Source organism: Arachis hypogaea, chromosome 4 (assembly GCF_003086295.3).
Source record: "Arachis hypogaea cultivar Tifrunner chromosome 4, arahy.Tifrunner.gnm2.J5K5, whole genome shotgun sequence".
NCBI classification, from domain to species: Eukaryota; Viridiplantae; Streptophyta; class Magnoliopsida; order Fabales; family Fabaceae; genus Arachis; species Arachis hypogaea.
Genome location: NC_092039.1, coordinates 125568456 through 125594170, shown reverse-complemented (window position 1 = coordinate 125594170; position 25715 = coordinate 125568456). Strand labels below are relative to the sequence as shown.

The 25715-nt window shown below is 32.8% G+C and overlaps 2 protein-coding genes across 2 annotated transcripts; one reads left to right on the top strand and one right to left on the bottom strand.

The window, feature by feature from the left end:
- Positions 1-18003: 18003 nt before the first annotated feature.
- LOC112794499 (stress-induced protein KIN2) lies at positions 18004-18794 on the top strand. The gene is made up of 3 exons (XM_025836501.2): positions 18004-18233; positions 18325-18393; positions 18489-18794. Exons 1-3 carry the CDS (start codon positions 18180-18182, stop codon positions 18561-18563), a joined length of 198 nt encoding a protein of 65 aa, XP_025692286.1. The 5' UTR covers positions 18004-18179; the 3' UTR covers positions 18564-18794.
- A 362-nt stretch (positions 18795-19156) lies between these two features.
- Positions 19157-20990, bottom strand: LOC112794498 (short-chain dehydrogenase reductase ATA1-like). Its single transcript, XM_025836500.2, has 3 exons — positions 20938-20990; positions 20377-20854; positions 19157-19483 (listed from the first exon to the last, which is right to left on the bottom strand). The coding sequence occupies exons 1-3, from the start codon at positions 20988-20990 to the stop codon at positions 19157-19159; spliced, it is 858 nt and encodes a 285-aa protein (XP_025692285.1).
- Between the last annotated feature and the right edge of the window lie 4725 nt (positions 20991-25715).

Below are 25715 nucleotides of genomic sequence, written 5' to 3'. Positions count from 1 at the left end.
TGAGATTTTTCCTATATGGTTTTGCTCAAGAAGGTTTTAACGAGGCTAGCTTACCTATCTCAATTGCAAAGGTACTGCACTAAATAAAATTTGTTTTAGCATACCTATTCTATACATCTTATATACATTGTCTCTTACTACAAACCGACAATACACACATTTATACATCGTCGGCCAAACGCTAAGTCGCATAGACAACTCATGCGCAAATTAATCAGACCCTCAGCCGGGAACGAATAAAATCAGGATTGCCAAATCCTAAACAGATATATCAGATAACAAAAGTAATCAACATCAAAGCCACAGCGGCCAAAACAACTGTACGTCAGTCACCAAACAAAAAACAAACAAGTTCTCACAGGAATAACATAGTTCCACTTTAAGACAAATAACCCAAAATACAGACTAATATCTTAGCCAGCCAAATTATCGTCACCCTCTTCAGCTTCATCTTCATCATCAACTAACTCATTATTCCGAACTACCTTACTCGGATCCATGGCAGTAAAGTCACTGCCAGGAAACAAAAACTTAGCCTGAATTACCGCGCGCTCAAAACCTTCTGCAAAAGCATCTAAAACATCAGACTGCCGACTAGATTCCATTTGCTTCATTTTCATCGTAACCTCAACAATTTTCTCACCCATAGAGCTCAGCTCACTCTTCTTCTTTTCTAGAGCCTCGGAAACACTTTCATGTTCCTCTTTCTCAACTTTCAATTTCTCTTTTACAGCAGCTAACTCCTTCTCAAGTTCGGCAAGCATACTCTCTTTCATCTCCAGCTGACCTTTTAACTCGGTACTCTCAGATGAACACTGCAACATTTTTCTATGCCTCTTTTCTTGGCTCCGACCAATGCTAGCAAGTCGAAAGCCTAAAACCTGCGCCATTGCAGAACAAATTGCTTCAAAAAAAAAAAAGAAAAGAGAGAGTATATATGATTAAAAACACAACAGACCTGCATGAATTGGTCTATTCCAAGATCCCCCACCTCATCAATCCGAGTAACATCAGAAGCAGACTGCACAACTTCGTCCGCCACCACATTAAAAGGGAAATTTTTGTCCCACAATGAAGAACCATCACCCTCTTCTTCAAACGAGTGAAGCTTCTCTTGCTTCACGATGAAATTTGCCAATTCGTCAAGTTCAACCATCTTCTTCCCCTCTTCTAGGTTTTCAGACTTTCTCTTCTTGAAAACGATGCCTTTCTTTCTCGGAATCGGTTGATTCACCTCGGCTTCCCCCTCCACTTTCTCCGGATTAGAGGAAGAACCTTCAAAATTTTTTAAATTAAATCGAGCCCTCATACTCGACGCCGAAACCCCCGGATATCTGCCACCTGAAAACAAGAAAATGAAACATTTAGCAATCAGAATGTACCATAGACCATACGATCGATAAATCCTTACCCAAATATTCCAATACCGAAGCCCTACTTTCTTCCCAAGGCAACAAGTTAGAGACGGATATCAAACCGCCCAAATCAACCATTTCCATTAAAAAATTGATAATACACTCATTCCTCGGCGAAATTAATTCAGGGCCCAAAATATGATTAGGATGGCAACACCAGAAAAGAGGAAATTGTTCACCGAGATTCTCGTCCAAATAGAACGGGAACTCCTTCTCCACAGACCTCACCTTAAAGAACATCTCTTTAAAATCCTTGAAAGAGGATTTGTATAATTTAAAAACAGCGAATCCAGGGGTACTGTTCAAGTTTACCCAGACACCCTTCCAAACAGCTTTTGCTTGAAACAGTGAGAAAAAAAGCTCCACCTCAGGTTCAATACCCAGGAAATCCATTAATACCTCAAAGCATTTTATAAAAGCCCATCCGTTAGGATGAACCTGGGATGGAGCACAGTTCATCTGCTTCAAAATGTTACATTCAAACTTCGAAAACGGTAATTTCACAAACAACTCCTCAAGGATACAACTATACAAATAAAAGCTTTCAAAATCCTTTGCTCTGTGATAAACCCTATCCGTACGGCTACACGGAATCAGTTCGATGTGAAAACCGGGCCTCGTTACTTTTTCTAATGATATCGCTCTAACACTTTCTTCATCAAAAAACAAAGAAGCCCTAATTTTCACATCATCACCAACCCAACCGTAGGACCCATCATCTTCTACCTTAGGCAGTATCTTCACTTTCAGATCACCCATTTCACTCATCAGAAGAAAACAAGAAGAAATGAAGAGAAGAGAGAGAACAGAAAATTCTAACCTCTTTTGCTCATAGTTTAAAAACCGTCTTCAGAAGACAAAGAGACTAAAGCTCTCACACGTAAGTAACTCAACATCACTTCATAGCCATTGATTCAAAAAAACGTTTCCATTCCCCAAGTTGTAATCTTAACTGTCCGTTCAAAGCCACCTTCGATGGCATCAAAGTAACTTTGGAACTTGCACCTGCATTGAAAAGACAGGCGTCACCATTAACTGTTCAGGTAACTTTTACTATGCTGTAATAAATGCGCACTACTTGATATGTCAGCTTGAACTGGGGGCTCCTTACGCCGAGCTATAACTCGGTCAAATCAAATCTCAAAGCTCAACCTGCCCTATCTACGTCCAGGCTAAGCTTGGGGGCTGTGATACGACCGTTATACGTCGGTTACGAGTTATAACTCCGCGACGCCTTGATAACCGACAAATCCTTTATGCCGAGTTAATGGCATTGATCAACCTTATGATCAGTTACATCGGTTACGCCTTAAAAGGCATGTTAAGGAGTATGAGCCGTTACGGTATCTTGGATATAAAAAGCGATCAAAAGAATCGGTAGAGGTAGACTTTTCTGACCCTTTACTTTCTAAAAAATAAATTCTCCTAAACTGACTTGAGCGTCGGAGTACTTTTGCAGGTACTTCCCCCCTCTCCTCTTTGACTCCACTGGTTGGTTGTGGAACACTACAGCCTAAGGACAAGCTCGGCCTACCATTGCTCGGGGACGAACTATAGTTCGGCTATAACCAGGCAAGAACAAGCCTGATATAGATAAGTAAGTAACAGGTAATCATCAGTAGTTGAGACTCACTCAACAGTGTTTGATTCAAGTCAGACATTCTCAATTTCTCATTAAAATGTATAATGTAATTTTCTTTTAATACTTTATTAAGCATATATACTATATCTTTTTACCCTAAATAAATATTTTTTATATATATACACACACAGACATACACGCCCTCGATACGTTAATAATGAGCTCGGTTTTTTAAATGTTGGGGGGAAATGTAAAGTGTGTTCATACTATAAAAATTCAAATTGGACATTTATATGGGATTTTTTTTTTAAAGAACAACACTGTAATATATTAAACTTTTATGAACAACATGGTAATATATTTACCTTTTTCTAATTTTGGGTTTTTTTATGGTATTTTAATTCTAACAAATAAATGATTAATTCATCCTGAATTGGAATTCTATAAAAAAAAATTATTGCTGGTGACTAATTCCATTTTTTCCCGGAGAAATTAAGGTTTACTTTAACTAATGCCGATTGGTTTGTGTAGGAAATGAATTTTTTTAATTATTAAAAAAATTGAAAAAATAAAATATAATTTATAATCTTTTAATATTCTCTCTTTTATAATTTTTTTTTAGTTTTATTTATAAAAATTAATAATAAAAAATCATAATTTATTCTTTTAATTATTAAAAAAAGTTGAGAAAATCTATTTCTATTTGCGTGTATATATAGTTGACAAAATTATTTATGTTTCAATTTATTTGGATTTGGTTGCGTAATTTTATTATCTCATCAAATCAGATTTGGTTTTTTTATTGTATACTATTAAATATTTAATCTAACTGTGTCGCTTTGAATTTACTGATTGAAACAACTTTCATCAGTCAATGAATAAATGAACATTTTTTTTTCTTATTTGAACAGGTGTGAAAAACGTCTATGCCTTAGCTTATTAATTCATCCTGTATATATGTGTCTTAATTCTACTAGCACAAGAAAAATAATTAAAAGATGAATAAAGATTTTTTTTATAAATAATTATTAGATATTGATTTTAAAAAATATATTATTTTATTTTTATTAATTATTATTTTAAAATAAATTATATATTACTATTTATTCTCTCCGCATAAAAATATTTTTATTATAGAATTATTTAATAAATACTCTTAGGCTCTTAGCTATAAAATAAACAAAAAATACTAAATGTCAAAGTGTTTTCATTAATCAAGTTAACCAAGTTATTAAAATTTAAACTTTAATCAGGCACCTTCTTCTTTCTCCTTCTCCTTCTCCTCCTCTAATAAACATTATCATTATCGTTGCTGTCACCACCACCAATACTACCACAGTCATCATCATTACGGCTACTGCCACTGTCGTCATCCATCGTTACTACCACCGTCGTCGTCGCTGCTGCCACTGCCATCGGTGTCGTCGTCGTCTTCTTCTTCGTCTTCAACGTCATCATCTTCTTCTTCTTCTTCTTCCTTCTTCAATATCTTATTGTTGTTTAATTTCTTCTTCTTTTTTGTGAATTTGATGTATCTTTTTTATTGAGTGAAATTGAAAAGGTACGAATGCCTTTTATATTGTTTTTCTATACTCAATATTTGTGTTCTATAGTTGTGAATTTGTGTACTATGTTGAGCAAAAATGTGTGCTATGCTTAAATATTTGTGTGTTGTAATAAACCAAAATTTATTTAATAATTTCTAACAAATTAGTGTAAGCTACCACGTTATTAACTTTGATTACTTGTGTTATTTTTCTATACTCGATATTTATGTGCTATTGTATATATTTTTATTTTTTTTCTTGATTATGGTTATTTATGATGATCTTAGCTAGTTTTCTTTAATTGAGTTGTTTGAAAAATTAGTATTATTCCATGATTATGATTTTTGTGCCATATGTGCAAATTTGTGTGCTATGCTAAATAAAAATGTGTGCTATGCTTAATTACTTGTGTGCTATGATAAACCAAAATTTGTTTAATGATATCTGTCAAATTAGTGTGAGCTACCAAGTTATTAGTTTTGATTATTTGTGTGCTGTGAAAATAAAATGGTGTGCGTGTATGTTGTTTCACTTTATTTGATTTACACATGTAATGTGGTATGGTGTTTGCAGTGTTGATAGACAAATGCAAGAAAGACGAGGCAATCGCTGAACTTTTCAAGAGCCATTGCATTTGAATTTAAATCCTCTAAATTTTAAATTTTCACTTTAGAGAGTAAATTGTGATCTTTTACCCTTAAATGATTTTTCTCTCATATTTTTCTTAGTCCCACATATGAAATAAACTGTGAGAGATCACACTTTATTCTCTAAAGTAAAATTCAAAATTTAGAGGATCCAAATCCATTGTATTTAAAACTGATTTGCACCTCTATCTTATATCTAAGGACAACATTTCATGAATACAAAGGAGATGTGTTTGGTGCACTTAGAGATTGTTGTGCCGCACTCTCTATGGACTCTAACCACCAAGAAATGTTAGAATTACACATCAGAGTTAATGGCTATGAGCCATGATGACATATTTAAAAAGAATGTTAACAACACCTTTTTGTGTGTGTATTTTTTTTTTAGGAAAATGGAATCTGTAATGTAACATTGGCTAGTAATGAATGGTGATTGGTTTACATACCATGAAAAAAAAATAAATGTATAACAGAACTCAATAAAAGAATATATACAAATTTTGGTATAGCAAAAATTTGTCAAGAGCATATTTGTGTATGTGTGTGTCTTTTGAAAAATAGAACATTTAATATAACATTGGCTTGTAATGAATAGTGATTGGTTTATACACCATGAAGAAAAAGAGAGAGAAAAAATAAATGTGTAAAAGGACTCAATAAAAGAATACACACACTTAAATTTTGGTGCAATAAAAATTTGTGTACTGTACTTCTAAAATTTGTGTGCTATCATTAAAAAATTTATGTGTTATGTGAAAAAATTTGTGTGATATGTCAATAAGTTTGTGTTATGTATAAATTTTTGTGTGCTATACTTCGAAATTTATGTGTTTTCTAACAAAAATTTGTATAGTGCAAAAAATGTAGAAATGCTTGTATATATAGTGCAAACTTTTTGAATTGTGTGCTAGCAAAGCACTCGAGTGCGTGTCATGTGTTTCATTTTGAGAATATTTTTTATTATAATTGAACTAATTTGGTTGGACTTAATTACTAAAATAATTTGTACATATAATATTATTGTAAAATAAATACATGTGACAACTAGCAAGTAATTTGAAGAAAGTTGTAATTAGGACTAATTATGTTCACGTGGCTAGCTTGCAAAATATTATCTTAAAGAATTATATTGCTGTACTTCTTATTTATTTATAGTTAGAAAATCTCATTGAAGGTTCTATTAACTACGAACAACGCATGATATACATATACAATATAACAAAAATACTTTTTGAGAAAAATTTTCAACGACAATAAACATAAGAATTATTTATGACAGATCTAACAAATTTTAAAAGTGAAGAACAAATAAATATATATATATATATAATATGATAATAATTTTATAATAAAAATATTATATGTATGTAAAAAATTAATTATTAAATTATTCTTAATTATTATATATATATATATATATATATATATATTCTTAGTTATTTTTTTTTATAGATATAATATGAATTTAAACGAAAGAACAATTAAATGAATATAACAATGAGTGTATATATATAGCATTAATAAAAGTGTATACATAGAATTTGATTACTCTTCCAGCCTTTTTTTTTTACTCATATATATCAAAGTTTCTAATTACAATCTTAATACTACATAATAAAAAAGAATTAGAAGGAGGAGTTTATGCATATAGTAGTCATACATTGAGTTTGTTGTCATTCACTTATATTGACATCAGCATGAAAATAATGACACAATTTTACAATTAATTTGAAAAAAAGATGAAATTTTTTAGAGATCTTATTGTTACCTTCAGTGCTATATAAGTTCATGGATATTGACATTAGTGTAATGTCATGGCAGTTTGGTTCTTTTTCAGTTGCACAAACAAGAGGATTTCTAACAATGCTAAAAAAATATTAGCAGAAAAATTAAAATCAGAACATTCTCTTATGTTAGTCCTGAATTTTCGATTTCTTGAAGCCTATTAGAAACAAATGCACCATATAAAAGAGATTTATTACTTGAAGGATTTAGCTAAAATTCTTGGTATAGGGCCACTGATATTATTGTAAGACAAATCACTGAAATTAATAATCACAAAAAAAAAGATAACCATAATTAGAATAAGAGAAAACTTTAAAACCAGAATTGTTAATACACAAAAAATAAACTAAAAAAAGAGGTCAATGAATATCACAAAAAAGCAAGTTGTGTCATGTTAGTCAATGATTCTGGCAATTCACCATGAAAACTGTTATTATTGAGTCTCTTGAAAACAGTTTAAACAAATTAAACTCTTGAGTATTTAGACATCAAAATCAAAGACTATAAACTTCTAAAAATATTAGCTCATATGATATAATATGAGCTTACATGTATCGCAAACTTCTCAAGTGGCCAAGTGAGAAGAGAATTTCACCGCTGAAGAAGTTGTTAGAGAGATCAAGAGTTTGAAGCTTAGGAAGTTTTTTCAACTCTGTTGGGCCACTGTAGGATCTTTCAATCACTAAATTGGTTCTGATACCACTTGTTGAGTCACCGTGGGGAGCTCTCGACCATAAAATCAGCTCTGATACCATTTGTTGGGATCTTATACCACTTGTTGGACCACCGTATCAGTGCATCTCTCACCTCATCTTTCTACTGCGTCATGGATCACCATCTCTCTTCTGTGTCTGCACATCTCTCACCTCGTCGGCTCTGATACCACTTGTTGGGTCAGTCGGAAAGCTCTCAACCACTGAATCCGCTTTGATACCACTTGTTGGGCTCCGATACCATTTGTTGGACTACCGTGGCAAGCTATCGACCACCGAATCATCTCTAATAACACTTGTTATGATGAAACTAAGTACTCCCTCTTATACACTAATTGTCACCTTGAATAAATTTTTTTGGTTTAATATATTGGTCATTCTCGTATTTCAATGAAGTATTTATTAAGCACCTTCTATCACTATCTTTCATTTGTATTTTGTCACTATGAAGTATGAATATAAACCATCTTCTGAACTGACGAGTTTCTTTTTTTCTGATCATTGTCGGTTTCAGATGAACTAAATGTTATTGTTGTCAGCAAAGAGATGGAAAAAAAGAACGGTGGAAGATATCTTGCTGTTGAAGGTGTTATCGACTGCAAGGCAAAGGTAACTTTTTTTTTTTAATTTCAAAATAAAAAACTACTATTTATTTATTAATTTATTTTTCTAATCTTCTGTTTTTATTTCAAGACATTTTAAGACTTTTTCATTCAATATCAGAAAGATTAAAAAAAAAGGCGATCAATCGATCATTTTTCTTTTGGTTGATGATAAGAAGAAAGTCATATTATTAAAAATGTGGCAGAATCGACAAAGGTGTTCTCTCAGTTGGACGAGATAATGTTAAAAGGAAAAAGAAGAAAGATGGTGTGCTTTTTGTTAGTTATGAATAATATATTGTGACGAGATAATGTGGTTTGAATGAGATTCACATATATTTACACAATTTATATATGATTTCTTTTAAAAAATTCCTTTGTCATCTATACAAAGGAAATGGAGAGCTACTTTCACTCCTTCACTGATTTATTTTTCCATCTTTTATGTTCTTTTACGGTTGATATTATTGTTGTTACTGATAGGAGTAAAGCTCTGGAACTTGGAGATATTGGAGCTCACGGAATTGACATTATTATTGAAAAGCTTAATTTGTATGTTGCAACTGATGGGATAAATCCTCAAATGGTATATATACTCTATTCACTTTCTTTTTTCAATTTTTTCCACAACAACAGTTAAATTTTCTATTGTTTGAATAACTCTATCCAACTTGAACTCTTTCTTTTTAAATATTAATCCAAATCTAACGTGTCATATACTCCAAATTTTACTGAAAAAACTGGTGTCCAGTCCTTCTTATACTCTTCGGTTTAAGGCTCAATAAAGAATCCAAACTCTCCTTTGTTATAGTCGACCACACTTATATAAGCTACCATCCTTTTAATAGATCACCATCTTGGTTTATCATACTTCAATACAAGTTCATCAACAACAAATTAACTATCAGCATCCTATATAGTTTTTAACCATGTTCTCTTTTTTCCCAACCTCGTAATATACCAAAAGAAAGTTTACTAACAAATTAAAATTGGCGCATCTTATTATTATTATCGAAAGGCATTGGTGCAACAGAAAAATTTGTTTGGTTAAACTTATAGCCTTACAAGAAAGAGAGCAATGAACAAGAGAGAAAGGAGCCTCCAAAAATGTTTAAAGTTTTTAATAATAAACACTTTTTACAAAAACACTAACCTCTTGTCTTTCAACTGCGCCATGGATCCCCATCTCTCCTCTGTATCTGCGCATCTCTTACCTTGTCGGCTCTGATATTACTGGTTGAGCCACTGTAATGAGCTTTCAACCATTGAATCGGCTCTGATACTGCTTGTTGGGCTCTGATACCGTATCTCTCATCCCGGCTTTCTCACTCTCACCTCACCTTTCAAAATGACAGCCACCTCCCAGCTTTTTCTCTCTCTCTCTCTTTCTCTCTCTCACCTTAGTTCACTCCCGGCTTTGATGCATGTTACAATTAAATCTTTTCTTCTTTTGTATATATCATTAATTTACGAATAAAAAGTTGTGTTTACTTAAAAAAATTCTTTAGATGAATTCTAACCCTCTATTTATAGGGGGAGAGAATCATCACTCTCTCCAACTCTCTAACTTGGTAGAACCATTAGTCTCTCCAACCCTCTAAACTTCTAAAATGAAGTCAGTTTTCATTGTTTTCTCTATCATACAAATTGCATTTTCATCTTCTCCTACTTCCGATGCTTATCAATTCTTTAAATTTGTCCTACAATGGCCATTGTGAGGAGCTTTCAACCACCGAATCAGCTCTGATACCACTTGTTAGACTCTGATACCACTTGTAAGGCTCTGATACCGCATCTTTCATCCCAGCTCTCTCACTCTCACCTCGCCTTCCAAAATGACAGCCACCTTCTAGCTTTCTCTCTCTCTCTCTCTCTCTCTCTCTCTCACCTTCCTCAGTGAACTGCCACAGTGCCACCGCACGCTCCCCTCCGTATCCGCGCCTCTTGTCGGATCCACCTCACCATGTTCTCGCGAGTCGAGTCTGGCCTCTCTCCTTCGTCAGTGCTGTTTGCTTGGCCGCTCGCGTCTTGCCGCGCCTCCACTGGTGAGGGCTCGTGCGCCTTGTTTGTGCTCGTCCTCGCTGGCGGCAAAAGCAGCAAGTCTCAGACTGGTCGTCGTCATTCTCTGTTCGTCACTGTCTCTCACTCAGTCGCGAGCCTTTTTTGCACTCGTCGTCGTCGATGGCAGCTGGTCCCTGGGGCTGATTGTCGTTGTCATCTTTTTGCTTCGAGTCTTGCAGTTAGCTTCCTCCTCATGACCGACTTCTTTCGTGCAACCAGAAGCTGGTCCCCGATTTGGTGAGTTCCAACGAATTCCCCAATAGTCCAACCGATCGATTTGGTTAATAGATCCGTTCTGACAATTATGAATTGCAGTTTAGTTTGTTTTGCAACATGGCATGTTACAACTATTGCTTTGCAGTTCAGTTTACCCTCTGAGCGATACTCATAAGAGATCTATATTCCGACATGTTTGTTTTGATGCATGTTACAATTAAATCTTTTCTTCTTTTGTATATATCATTAATTTATGAATAAAAAGTTGTGTTTGCTTAAATCAATTATTTAGATGAATTCTAACCCTCTATTTATAGGGGGAGAGAATCATCACTCTCTTCAACCCTCTAACCTAATAGAACCATCAGTCTCTCTAACCCTCTAAACTTCTACAATGAAGTCAGTTTTCATTGTTTACTCTATTATACTAATTGCATTTTCATCTCCTCCTACTTCTAGTACTTATCAATTCTTCAAATTTGTCCTATAATGACCACTGTGAGGAGCTTTCAACCACCGAATTGCCTCTGATACCACTTGTTGGGCTCTGATACCGCATCTCTCACCCCGGCTCTCTCACTCTCACCTCACCTTCCAAAATGACAGCCACCTCCCAGCTCTCTCTCTCTCTCTCTCTCTCTCTCTCTCTCTCTCTGTCACCTCAGTTCACCGCTACAGCACCACTGCACGCTCCCCTCCGTATCTGCGCCTCTCGTCGGATCTACCTCACCATGTTCTCGCGAGTCGAGTCTGGCCTCTCTCCTTCATCTGTGCTGTGTGCTTGGCCGCGCGCCTCCACTGGTGAGGGCTCGTGCGCTTTGCTTGTGCTTGTCCTCACCGGCGGCAGAAGCAGCAGGTCCCGGACTGGTTATCGTCATTCTCTGTTTCGTCACTGTCTCTCACTCAGTCGCGTGCCTTTCTTGCGCTCGTCGTTGCCGATGGCAGCTGGTCTTTGGGGCTGATTGTCGTTGTCGTCTTTTTGCTTCGACTCTCGCAGTCAGCTTCCTCCTCAGGTCGCTTCTTTCGTGCAACCAGAAGCTGGTCCCCGATTTGGTGAGTTCCAACAAATTCTCCAATAGTCCGACCGACCGATTTGGTTAATGATTCCGTTCTGACAACTATGAATTGCAGTTTAGTTTGTTTTGCAACATGGCATGTTACAACTATTACTTTGCAGTTCAGTTTACTCTATGACCGATAATCCTAAGAGATCCATACTTTGACCTGTTTGCTTTGATGCATGTTACAATTAAATTTTTTCTTCTTTTGTATATATAATTAATTTATGAATAAAATGTTATGTTTGTTTAAATTAATTCTTTAGATGAATTCTAACCCTCTATTTATAGGGGGAGAGAATCATCACTCTCTCCAACTCTCTAACCTGGTAGAACCATTAGTCTCTCCAACCCTCTAAACTTCTAAAATGAAGTCAGTTTTCATTGTTTTCTCTATCATACAAATTGCATTTTCATCTCCTCCTACTTCCGATGCTTATCAATTCTTCAAATTTGTCCTACAATGGCCATTGTGAGGAGCTTTCAACCACCGAATCGGCTCTGATACCACTTGTTAGACTCTGATACCACTTGTAAGGCTCTGATACCGCATCTCTCATCCCAGCTTTCTCACTCTCACCTCACCTTCCAAAATGACAGCCACCTTCTAGCTCTCTCTCTCTTTCTCTCTCTCTCTCTCTCTCTCTCTCTCTCTCTCTCTCCATCCTCAGTGAAATGCCACAGTGCCACCGCACGCTCCCCTCCGTATCCGCGCCTCTCGTCGGATCCACCTCACCATGTTCTCGCGAGTCGAGTCTGGCCTCTCTCCTTCGTCGGTGCTGTGTGCTTGGCCGCTCGGGTCTTGACGGGCCTCCACTGGTGAGGGCTCGTGCGCCTTGTTTGTGCTCGTCCTCGATGGCGGCAAAAACAGCAGGTCTTAGACTGGTCGTCGTCATTCTTGTTCGTCACTGTCTCTCACTCAGTCGCGAGCCTTTTTTGCACTCGTCGTCGTCGACGGCAGCTGGTCCCTGGGGCTGATTGTCGTTGTCGTCTTTTTGCTTCGAGTCTTGCAGTTAGCTTCCTCTTCATCGCCGACTTCTTTCGTGCAACCAGAAGCTGGTCCCCGATTTGGTGAGTTCCAACGAATTTCCCAATAGTCCAACTGATCGATTTGGTTAATAGATCCGTTCTGACAACTATGAATTGCAGTTTAGTTTGTTTTGCAACATGGCATGTTACAACTATTGCTTTGCAGTTCAATTTACCCTATGAGCGATACTCCTAAGAGATCTATATTCCGACCTGTTTGCTTTGATGCATGTTACAATTAAATCTTTTCTTCTTTTGTATATATCATTAATTTATGAATAAAAAGTTGTGTTTGCTTAAATAAATTCTTTAGATGAATTCTAACCCTCTATTTATAGGGGGAGAGAATCATCACTCTCTCCAACCCTCTAACCTGGTAGAACCATTAGTCTCTCCAACCTTCTAAACTTCTAAAATGAAGTCAGTTTTCATTATTTTCTCTATCATACAAATTGCATCTTCATCTCCTCCTACTTCCGGTGCTTACCAATTCTTCAAATTTGTCATACAATGGCCATTGTGAGGAGCTTTCAACCACCGAATTGGCTCTGATACCACTTGTTGGACTCTGATACCACTTGTAAGGCTCTGATACCGCATCTCTCATTCCAGCTCTCTCACTCTCACCTCACCTTCCAAAATGACAGCCACCTTCTAGCTCTCTCTCTCTCTCTCTCTCTCTCTCTCTCTCCCTCTCTCTCTCTCTCTCTCGCCTCCCTCAGTGAATTGCCACAGTGTCACCGCATGCTCCCCTCTGTATTCGTGCCTCTCGTCGGATCCACCTCACCATGTTCTCGCAAGTCGAGTCTGGCCTCTCTCCTTCGTTAGTGCTGTGTGCTTGGCCACTGGCGTCATGCCGCGCCTCCACTGGTGAGGGCTCGTGCGCCTTGCTTGTGCTTGTCCTCGCTAGCGGCAGAAGCAGCAGGTCTCGGATTGGTCGTCGTCATTCTCTGTTTCGTCACTGTCTCTTACTTAGTCACGAGCCTTTCTTGCGCTCGTCGTCGTCGACGGCAACTGGTCCCTGGGGCTGATTGTCGTTGTCGTCTTTTTGCTTCGAGTCTTGCAGTCCGCTTCCTCCTCATCGCCGACTTCTTTCGTGTAACCAGAAGCTGGTCCCCGATTTGGTGAGTTTCAACGAATTCCCCAATGGTCCAACCGATCGATTTGGTTAATAGATCCGTTCTGACAACTATGAATTGCAGTTTAGTTTATTTTGCAACATGGCATGTTACAACTATTGCTTTGCAGTTCAGTTTACCCTATGAGCGATACTCCTAAGAGATCTATATTCTAACTTGTTTGCTTTGATGCATGTTATAATTAAATCTTTTCTTCTTTTGTATATATCATTAATTTATGAATAAAAAGTTGTGTTTGCTTAAATAAATTCTTTAGATGAATTCTAAACCTCTATTTATAGGGGGAGAGAATCATCACTCTCTCCAACCCTCTAACCTAGTAAAACCATCAGTCTCTCCAATCCCCTAAACCTCTACAATGAAGTCAGTTTTCATTGTTTACTCTATTATACTAATTGCATTTTCATCTCCTCCTACTTCTAGTGCTTATCAATTCTTCAAATTTGTCCTACAATGGCCACTGTGAGGAGCTTTCAACCACCGAATTAGCTCTGATACCACTTGTTGGGCTCTGATACCGCATCTCTCACCCCAGCTCTCTCACTCTCACCTCACCTTCCAAAATGACAGCCACCTCCCAGCTCTCTCCCTCTCTCTCTCTCTCTCTCTCTCTCTCTCTGTCACCTCAGTTCACCGCCACAGCACCACTGCACGCTCCCCTCCGTATCCGCACCTCTCGTCGGATCTACCTCACCATGTTCTCGCGAGTCGAGTCTGGCCTCTCTCCTCCGTCTGTGCTGTGTGCTTAGCCGCGTGCCTCCACTGGTGAGGGCTCGTGCGCCTTGCTTGTGCTCGTCCTCGCCGGCGGCAGAAGCAGCAGGTCTCAGACTGGTCGTCGTCATTCTCTATTTCGTCACTGTCTCTCACTCAGTCGCGTGCCTTTCTTACGCTCGTCATCACCGACGGTAGCTGGTCATTGGGGCTGATTGTCGTTGTCGTCTTTTTGCTTCGACTCTCGCAGTTAGCTTCCTCCTCATCGTCGGCTTCTTTCGTACAACCAGAAGCTGGTCCTCGATTCGGTGAGTTCCAACAAATTCTCCAATAGTCTGACCGACCGATTTGGTTAATGGTTCTGTTCTGACAACTATGAATTGCAGTTTAGTTTGTTTTGCAACATGGCATGTTACAACTATTGCTTTGCAGTTCAGTTTACTCTATGACCGATACTCCTAAGAGATCCATACTTTGACCTGTTTACTTTGATGCATGTTATAATTAAATCTTTTCTTCTTTTGTATATATCATTAATTTATGAATAAAATGTTGTGTTTGTTTAAATCAATTCTTTAGATGAATTCTAACTCTCTATTTATAGGGGGAAAGAATCATCACTCTCTCTAACCCTCTAACCTAGTAGAACCATCAGTCTCTCCAATCCTCTAAACTTCTACAATAAAGTCAGTTTTCATTGTTTTCTCTATCATACTAATTGTATTTTCATCTCCTCCTACTTTCGGTGCTTATCAATTCTTCAAATTTGTCCTACAATGGCCACCATCCCTTCAGCTTGAACATGGAGTACTGACAACCCAGGAGAATTTCACAATACACGGTTTTATGGCCCGAAGATGCCTCTTATCCTTCACCACAATTTTGTCCTACAAACGATCCATTTGCCATATTCAAAATGCAGACTTTAACATCTCAATTAGCGATTGATTGGCCAAGTCTATATGGCAAAAAAATTCAATAGCAAATTTTGGGAAAGTCAACGGGATAAACATGGAACTTGTAGCACTGATAACTTTAAACAATTTGAATATTTTAAATTAGCGATTACTATTAAAAATAGGTTGGACATTATGAGCATACTAAAAAATGTAAGATTAGGCCCTAATGCAATTATAACTTATAATTATATTGATATTGTTAATGCAATAAAAATTAAGATTGGTCAGGTTGAGCCCCAACTAACGTGCATACAACCTCAACCTCAACCTCAACTTCAACCTCATCCTCAACTCCAGAGTGATGTATTATTTCTTGAGGTTCGCATATGTCTCGATGCTAACGGAGTGAGATATATCTCATGTCCTATTAGTAGAGGCATCCTTACTACTTTATGTACAAGATATTTCATTAAAATACCCATATGATATTTGTTTATACCAATTATTATTATTATTATTATTATTATTATTATTATTATTATTATGTGAAGATTAGGGATCAATTATTGATTTTTCAAAAATAAATATGTTTGTATCCAATTATTATTATTATGTGAAAAATAGGAATCAATTATGGATTTTCTAAAAATAAATATATTTGTTGTACTCAATTATTATTATTATTATTATTATTATTATTATTATTATTATTATTATTATTATGTAAAAAATAGGGATCAATAATTATTATAATGGAATTGAATTAAATTTGGAGATCTATTTTAAGGTAACATCATTAAATTGCAGTTTAGTTTGCTTTGCAGTTTAGTTGTGAAATTATCTAATTGACAGATTACTTATCTTTTAGAAAATGAGTTTGGTTTAAATGGTTGATGAGCTAGTTCTTTTCTAAGCAAAGCTCTGTGAGAAACTGGAAGCTAATTTCAATAAACAACCAAAATATTAAATATTCTTTATAAAAAAAATATAAAAATAATTTATAAACAATCTTTATTTACCAAAAAAGGGTTATTAGTTGCACTTTTCTTTATCAAGTGGGAGTTTAAATTTTGTAGTCTATAAAATTGTTATGCCTAATTGATTAATTATTATTTTGTCATGTATATAAACATTAAACAGTCACTTGCCATCACTTATCTTTGGGTTTACTTCTAAATTGGATATGCCGCTTTATGAAAAAAATAAAAAAATATATAGAAACTATTACAAAGATTACACTAAAGAACTAAGTGCAGGAGAGATTATTAAAGGAGTTTCTATAAAAATATGAGAAAAGTTCTATTTTATATTTTATTATTTTTTTCAAAAAATTTAAGAAAGCAAGAGAGAAAATTTTAAAAATTTTAAAATTTTTGTGCCTCTTGAATTTTTTTATTTATTCTTTATGTTTTGAGATTTTTTATTTGCCACTGAAATTGATTAATAAATATATAATTTGAGAAAAAATAAAAAATTATAAAATTAAATTTTTAATAATTTTTATAATTTGCAAAAGATTTACATAATGATTAATTAATTAAATTAACAAAATTTAGAATAGATTAAAGTTAAAGTTAATCTTAATAAGTTAATTAATTTTATTTTAGTTAATAATAAAAAAATATGTCATAAAGAATAATTTATCTTTTAATTTAGAAAAAATTAGATAATATTCAGTATTCACCTTATAATTATGATAGTATTGAAATAAAAATAAAAATCACTAGTTATGTGATTGTGAGACTTTGTCATTAACGAGGAAGTACAAACATATAGTTGTCCTTAATTTTTATAGTATAGTTTTTCAATATATATATAATTAGTTATTTGTGTAAAATTCCTTTAGTACTTCAAATTATTATAAGTGTATGAATACACAAAATAATATTCAAATCTTTAATACTTATTTAAGCATATTACTAAACTAAACATTAGACCAATCAAACTAAGCTGGTTTATTAAATTTTTTTTATAACAATATAAAGTTTCTTTGCACAAACGTCCTTTTTCTTTTTTGGGTCATCAAAACTCAAAAGTTGCTACTCGTAAATGCTTTCGGTTTGTTAACAACTAAAACTTTTAGTTCATTACAAACGAGCAGTATTCAAGACAAAAAGTAAAAATAAATTTAGCCCATTTTGGGGCCTATTGGGCATTTCATTTCATGAGCCCATAAAAATCAGCCCATTCATAAAACTGTCTTCTGTCCAAAAATTAGCTGTCTCTCTTTTTTATTTTGTTTTTGGAAAATATATAATAAAACGAAACACTATAAACCAAAAAAAATAAAACGAAACAACAATTACGAGAGGCTATGTATGTAAGAAATTTTAATGTGGAGCTAGTTCATGTTTGTTGTGTACTCAGTTATATTTCAGATCTCTTCTATTAAATATATTTTCCCAACCATTTTATTTTTCATGTAAAATTAATAGACTTGGTCCCAAAAGTGAATATTATAAATAATTGAGTATATATAAAAAAAATCTCAAATTAATAATCTACAAGAAAGAATTAACCCTAAAAAATAGTAAGAGTATTCTCCACCACATCTCTCCTATTCAACCGGTTTTAGCTAAAGGCAATGTAAGAATTCCACAAAGGATCCTGAATTTTTGGTACCTAAAATTTCGTAGAATACAAATACCATTGAAACTTTTGCATATAAATATCAATAGAATTCAGAATAATAATATTCATCACTCACTTGAACTCCTCTCTAATACATCATTATTCAGTTAATCAGTTCCATTACACTTTCAAATTAAAGAAGATATGGACTCAGAGAAGTTGAGCTTCCAGGCTGGAGAGGCCAAGGGCCAAGCTCAGGTTTGATTACACTCAAAATAATTAACAAACGATTTATAATAATGGAGATCACATAGAATTAATTATGTATGCTCTTCTGTGATTATTGCAGGAGAAGGCAAGCAACTTGGTAGACATGGCTAGCAATGCAGCTCAATCTACAAAAGAAACCATGCAACAGGTCCCAATTCTTAATTTATATTATCTTATATATATGTATATACAATATTAATGATGTGAAATTGATAGATTTTTTTTTTAATTTTATATATGCAGGCTGGTCAGCAGATGATGGCAACAGCACAAGGAGCTGCTGAAGCTGTGAAGAATGCAACTGGCATGAACAAATGAAGATCTATAGGATTCAAGATGGATTTAATTTGATCATCAAGTTTCACTCAGTTTTTGAATTTAATTTCTTCTCTTATTTAGGTTTGTTTTTATGTGACTCTTATTAATTAAGGAGTCCTATGAATAACTATCAAGTACTGTTTTAAGAGCAAATTAACAACAGTATATGATGTAGCCCTTATTCTATTAATCAATGAAATTACATATCTTCGGATAATTTCAATTTTTTTTCTTTTTAATTAGTTCATGAGTGATAATTATTCAAAATGATTAGCTTCTGCAAATTAAATTTTTATCCGAACAAATTAGGTAACTAAAAGGAGTCTAACTAACAACAAGCCAATAAGTATTTTTGAATTGTACTTCATACTAAACTATATATAAGTGAATTAAATTATATTCTTACGTTATATATTCATTTAATAAAATTCGATCAAAACATTAGTTTAGTCGAAATAATCTTGAGTCGAATTTAATAACTACGATTAAAACTAAATTAGAAATATACATATACCTATTATTGTAATTCTTGAGTATGGAGCAATAAATTATAACTATAAATAGCATATATTATAGTCCATTTGAACTAAAATTTACAGTGAATTTAGATCTTGATAGATGAAACTCATGTGACCAAAAGCAGAAGTGTAGCCTCCATCAACTTTCAAAGAGTGTGCAGTTATGAAGGAAGATTCATCACTAGCCAAGAAGAGAGCAGCATGTGCCACATCATCAGCAGTTGAACCTTTCCCTTTGAGCAAACTTGCATTCTTCCCAATATAGTCCTTCAATTCTTGAGGGGTAATCTCTCTCCCAAACCTTCTAAAAGCACTTAGAAGCATCTCTGAGGGAACCCCATGTGGAGATATGCTATTAACTCTAATCAAATGCACTCCTAACTCACAAGCAGCACTTCTCACCTATATATTATGAATAAGAGTATTATTAAATGCATAGTTAGGGACATTTTAAAACATTGAGAGACAAGACTAATATTAAAAAAAAAAGCTATTTAATAAGAAACTTTTTTGTATATACATAACATAATTAAACATTATAAGATAATATATAACAATTTTTTTATACTTATTTTATCACTTATGAAATTTTAGTATAATATTCTTTTAATATTTAATTTTTTTATTTTTGTTATCGAATCGAATTAAATATCAACAAAAATAAATTATATACAAATGATATATATAATTCATGAAAATAATAAATAAAAACATCTTTGGCTCAGATGAGCCAAATGAAGAAAAACAGAAAAATATATTAATTTAATAAAAAAATTAATAATAAAAAATTTTGAAGTAGAAAAATTGCATACAAATACACATACCTTACATATAAATACTTAGCTAACATTTGTTTTAAAGTACAGAGATCGGAAGATTGAGACTCAGTATTATATTTGTTGGTTCAGAGATTGATACTAAAATTTCTGTCTCTGTCTACAAAATTTTAGTATTTCAGTACCTCTAAAAAATAGGGATACAGTGAACTAAAATTTTTAAAGATAGAAACTGAAACTTTAATAAAATTTTATACCTAAAATACCTTTATTTCAATTAATTAATTTCAATTTTATCCTTTCTGCAAATTAAAGTAGAATTTCATTCTTATTTTAATTTCTGTCTCTCACGTTGAACCAAATAGAATACTAAAATTTATTTCAATCTCTGTTTCTTAGTCTCTGTCTCTCAATTTCAGTCTTTCCATCTCTTTCTCTCCACCAAATACTACCTTACATATAAACATGAGTATATATAGATAAAATATTTGTATGATAATAATTAATAAAGCTTCTCACCAAACCATCAATTGCTGCTTTGGACAAAGTATATGGATGGGCACCTAAACCACCCATGATTGATGAGGCACTTGAGGTGCATATGATGGACCCTCCTTTTTGGGCATTGATCATAGCCTTAGAAGCATGTTTGATTCCATGTATGGTTCCATTGAGGTTTATGGATAACAAGTGTTTCACATCTTCCATGTCAAGGCTTGTAATGCTTCCATCAACACCTGCAATTCCAGCATTGTTGAACATTATGTGTAATTGTCCCTTCCATGAGATTGCAAGGTTAATGGCTGATTCAACATCTTGTTCCTTTGACACATCACAGTGTATGAATCTTCCACCAATGGATTGAGCTAGTGAGGCACCAAGATCATCAAGAACATCAGCAATCACAACATGTGCTCCATTTTCTGCAAACAATTTTGCTGTGGCTGCTCCTATTCCTCTTGCACCACCAGTTATCACTGCCACCTTGTTTACAAGCCTTAGAAAAATCAAATTAGAAAACATAAGCAACCTTATAATAATTAATTAATTAGTTGGAATAATTATTTTCATAATACAAACCTCTTTGAAGGTGATTTTCTTGTTTCCTCATTTAGTTTCATATGTGGCTCCATTGCATTCCTGTGATGATTTCTTTTGATTTAATTTAATTTAGTTTAATTTGCTCCCTTATATTCAACAATTAGATAGATTTTATATATGGTCAATCAATGTATGAGGTGCATAAAAAACAGGTGCTCTTGGGAACATGCTTGTTGTACCTTATAACTACACCTCACTTCTTGTTTTTAGTTTCTATTGATTTCTTGATTCCACCATCTTTGTTTGGTATATCTAATTTCATTCAAAGCTCATGTTCTAAAATGATTTTAATTTTTAAACTAATGTTCTTAAATATTTTTAATACTCACTCAATTTTTTTATTTTTACCGTTTAAAGTTGCTATTCTAAAAAATGTACATTTGTTGCATACTGTGAGAAGCATGGATATTTTCTTGATTTGTCGTGTTCCTGTGTCAAACACATTTCAGATATGACCCACGTTAATATTTGTAACACGCATGTTTTCTATGTGCAATCATCTCTTAATAAAACATAAAAAAAATTTTTCGAGTACACTTGGACACACCTAAATATCATCACATGTTAGTGTAGTCCTATTCTTAATATATATTTTTAAAACGAGTTTAGAAATAATATATATTATTAATTATTAAAACAAAATATATTTTAAATATTTTATATAATTAAAAAATATTAAAAATAATTAAAAAATTAATTTATATTTTAATATCAATAAAATACTAAAATATCATTATAATTTATCTAAAAAATACTTTATATTTTATATATGCCGTATTCCCATATCTTATAAAAATTTTAAATTTGTATGTCTCGTATCCGTATCAATGTCCATACATTATAGGTTGCATAGTAAACATACGTTTTAATTATGTTATATATATAATCATTTTATAAAAATACATATTTGGTATTTAAAAACTCAATTATATTACTATAAAAAATAATTATTCACTTATAATAAGTATGATTATTCTACTGTAATATATTTAATTATTTTAGTAATTGATTATTTTATTAAAAAATATATAAAATAATATGTATAAATGAAGAATTTGAAAAATTTTAAATTAATATGATAATTAAACATTATTAAAATAGTAATTAGAAATTGTTAAATTGATTTTTGCTTCAAAATTGTTTAATTAATAATTTCTATGTTGCTTGCAGATTTTGGTTATTGGACTTTAAGCAATAAAAAGTCCAAAATATTTCAGTCATTAGTACAAAAATATTTTAAATATTATGGCTGAATTATACATATGTTAATTGGGCCAGAAAATTAATGTGAAGCCCAATTAATCATTGCTTCAAGACTAACAAGATTTGGTCCAAAAATTGATAGAAGAAAGAAAATGGAGCATATGGTTTCGGTTATCCATTTACCTTGGTGAAATCTAAATTCTAATTGAAAGCATGCTTTCTACGGATGCCATTCTATAGGTGATGGAATTCAAATTTAATTTAACTTGGATTAAGTGTCTTGGTAACATGAGAGAGAAAATTTATATTGATTTGATTGATTTTAATGCTCTACACGTTACAAGGTACGAGGATTTTGGAAAGAGAAAATTGAACTTATTTTAATTTCTTTCTTCAATTTCATTAAAAACTTTTTCACTCTTCTCACTCTTCTCTCTCTAGTTTCGATCATGTTACAGAAAAAAAAGAAGAAGCAAGTTATTAGAGGTGAAACACTATAGCAGTGAAGCTATGAACAAGCAAGAGGCCGATGTGATGATGACCCTTGCAAAAAGAAGATCTACAGTATGGTGTGGTTAAAATCTTTGCCACTAATAGTAAGATGTGGTGAAGAAGTCTCAAACTCCCCATACTCAAAAATGGAAGAAATCCATTTTGGTCAGAGAAGAAGATCCATGTGGTATGGCTCACGTTTCTACTTTTTGTTCATCCATCACAGAAGGTAGCTACGTGGAAGAGGAAACAAAAGTGGAGTAGTTGGAGCTGTCAAAGATCAAGTTTTTATCAAGGATCAGAAATTCTTCTTGGGGACCTAGCAAGATGGAAGGCTCAGATTGATGAAGATTGAAGTGATGGGATGAGGAAGAGGTAATTGCATGTTGGTTTTTGCATTCGGTTCCCTATCTCCTCTCTCTGTTCGAACCAGTTTTGGTGTTGAAAAAGAAGAAGTTGGCTCGGTTCAACCGTTTCAACCTTGGAGGCTTCCCTTTCTATAATAAAGGTGAACAGCCAATGTTTGAGACAAGAAGAGTAAACACAGAGTTCTCATAGCTATCCAAGCTAACAGAAGTTCTTCTCCTTCAGTGTGTTTCATTTTGTATTTTCTTTAAGTTTTGTCTGTCTTGAGTCTCATGGTAAAAAAGACAAATAGTGAGGTTTGTAAGAAAAAGCCAATGAGCAGAAAAAGGTCGAGTATACAAAATTAAAGAAAAAAAAGTCATAGATGTTCTAGAGGTCTTTTGTACATCTGTGTTGTGTATTATGATTCTGTAAGAATTTACTTGCAAGTTGGGTTAGCACTTAGTAGTTGAAAGTTTGGTAGGTGATCAAGTCAAGCTCAAGATTGGGGATAGATTATGGACTTGTCTCGAATAGGAAGGGTAGTTCCTAGGGAGAATTGGTGTCGGTAATCTACATGATTAGAGTGAAAATTTCATCATTGTTGTGATGAAGACTGGATGTAGGCTGCATTGCACTTAGCAGCTGAATCAAGATAATTCTTGGTGTGATTCTCTCTCTTCTACTCTATTTCACAAAATTGAAAAATATCTCTTGACTAGTTACGAGACAAAAAGAAGAAATATCTCCTAAAGCTATTTCAAAAAGCAAAAAGTAACACTAAATAAAAAAAGCTAAGATTCAACCCCTATTCTCTTAGCCACTGATAACCATCAATAAATAATATATAAAAATACATAATTGATGGTCACCATTAAAAAATTTAAATGCATTAGAATTTTATATTATGGACACACCAAAAAAAATCAATCACTAAATCATCTATAGTATATTTACATTATGAATAAACATTCGTATTAATTAATTTATTTTTAATATATATTTTATATTTCAATAAATATTCTACAGGACAGTAACATGATTGTATTTAACTATCAAGTGATAATTATTTGTAGACTATAATGTTATTTGATCTGTGATTGATTTCGAATTTAAATCCTTGAAGGATCTGTAAGATTCAGATTTTAGATTTTTTTCTTTTAAATTTGACCAAAAGTTAATTTAGTTTCAAATCTTTAATATCTTATCGCATTATAATATATATATTATCTTATCTTAATTAATTTCCAGAATCTCCATCTATCTCCGATTATGTGCTAAATCCTGAACTGTTGAGATGTGAGTGTGTGAAGATCGGAGGTTAGAGAAAAACGCATATATAGTTGAGTATGATGTTAAGAATAACAAGGTGAATGTTGGTCACCAAGAGGGAAACGCTTAGATGCGTTCCCAGTTTGAGTTTTTATTTTTTATTTTTAGTATTTTTTTATTTTTTAAAATTTTAAAAGAAGAAATAAAAATAAGAAGTAAAAATAAAAAAATAAAATTTTATTATTTTCACTTTTTTCTTATAAAATTCAAAAAATAAAAAATATTAAAATAAAAATAAAAAATAAAAACGTAAACCAAACATATACTCTTATATTGTCTCCTACTACCTAAACAATTATTTTCATATTCTATAACCATAGTTCCACTCAATGATACATAGTGTTAGCTAGTAGATGCTTTATTTTCTCTATTTTTTGGTGTAAATTATTTTTTATTTACACTCTTGATTGTGGGGCAAGTTTTATCTTATAATCTTAAATGAATTTGCTAATTAAACATGAACATTGATATAAATATGAAATACGATATGATATAAAAAACGTAGCTACATGAATTTTAATTTTTTATAAGATATAAGGATATATATATATATATATAAAATATTTTTTAGATAAATTATAATAATATTTTAATATTTTATTTATATTAAAATATAAATTATATATTTTTACTAATTTTAATATCTTTTTAATTATATAAAGTATTTAAAATAATTTTTTGTATTAATAAATAATAATATATTATTTTTAAACTCATTTTAAGAATATAGATTAAGAATAAGATTTAACACGATTGATATATGATAATATTTAAGTGTGTATAAATGTCTTTAAATAATATTATATATTTTTTATTACGATACAGATAAATAAAAAATATACGTATCAAATAAATATTGAATGAATATCATATTTAAAATGTATTTGACACGCGAATACAACGAGTGAAAAAATATTTGTTTTTGTGTTTTATAGGATGCATCAAATTAAATGCATTCTGCCACCTTGCTTATTATATCTTGTAGGACTATTAAACTACTACAACTTTTCCATCCTCAACTCTTTTTTCTAGGTACATTTTAATTTGTTAAAAACACAACCTATCTTTGTTAATTATCAATTAATCAATAACCTTCGAGGTAAGTTGGAGTATTTTCATCATCTTGATTCTAACATCTACCTATCTATGTTCTCTAGCTCTCACACGTATGATATATATTCAAAATTCCAAATAATAGCCACTATATACATAATGGACAATCTAATAATATATATTAATCCATATGGCACTTGGGCCAAAAACTTTATTTATATGTGAACTTACATAATCTTTGTTTTTATTATATGTTAGATATTGTTCTATGATTTTGCAATGGAATGAAAAAGGTAGTTTCATCTAAGCAACTTTTTGAAAAGTAATGACTT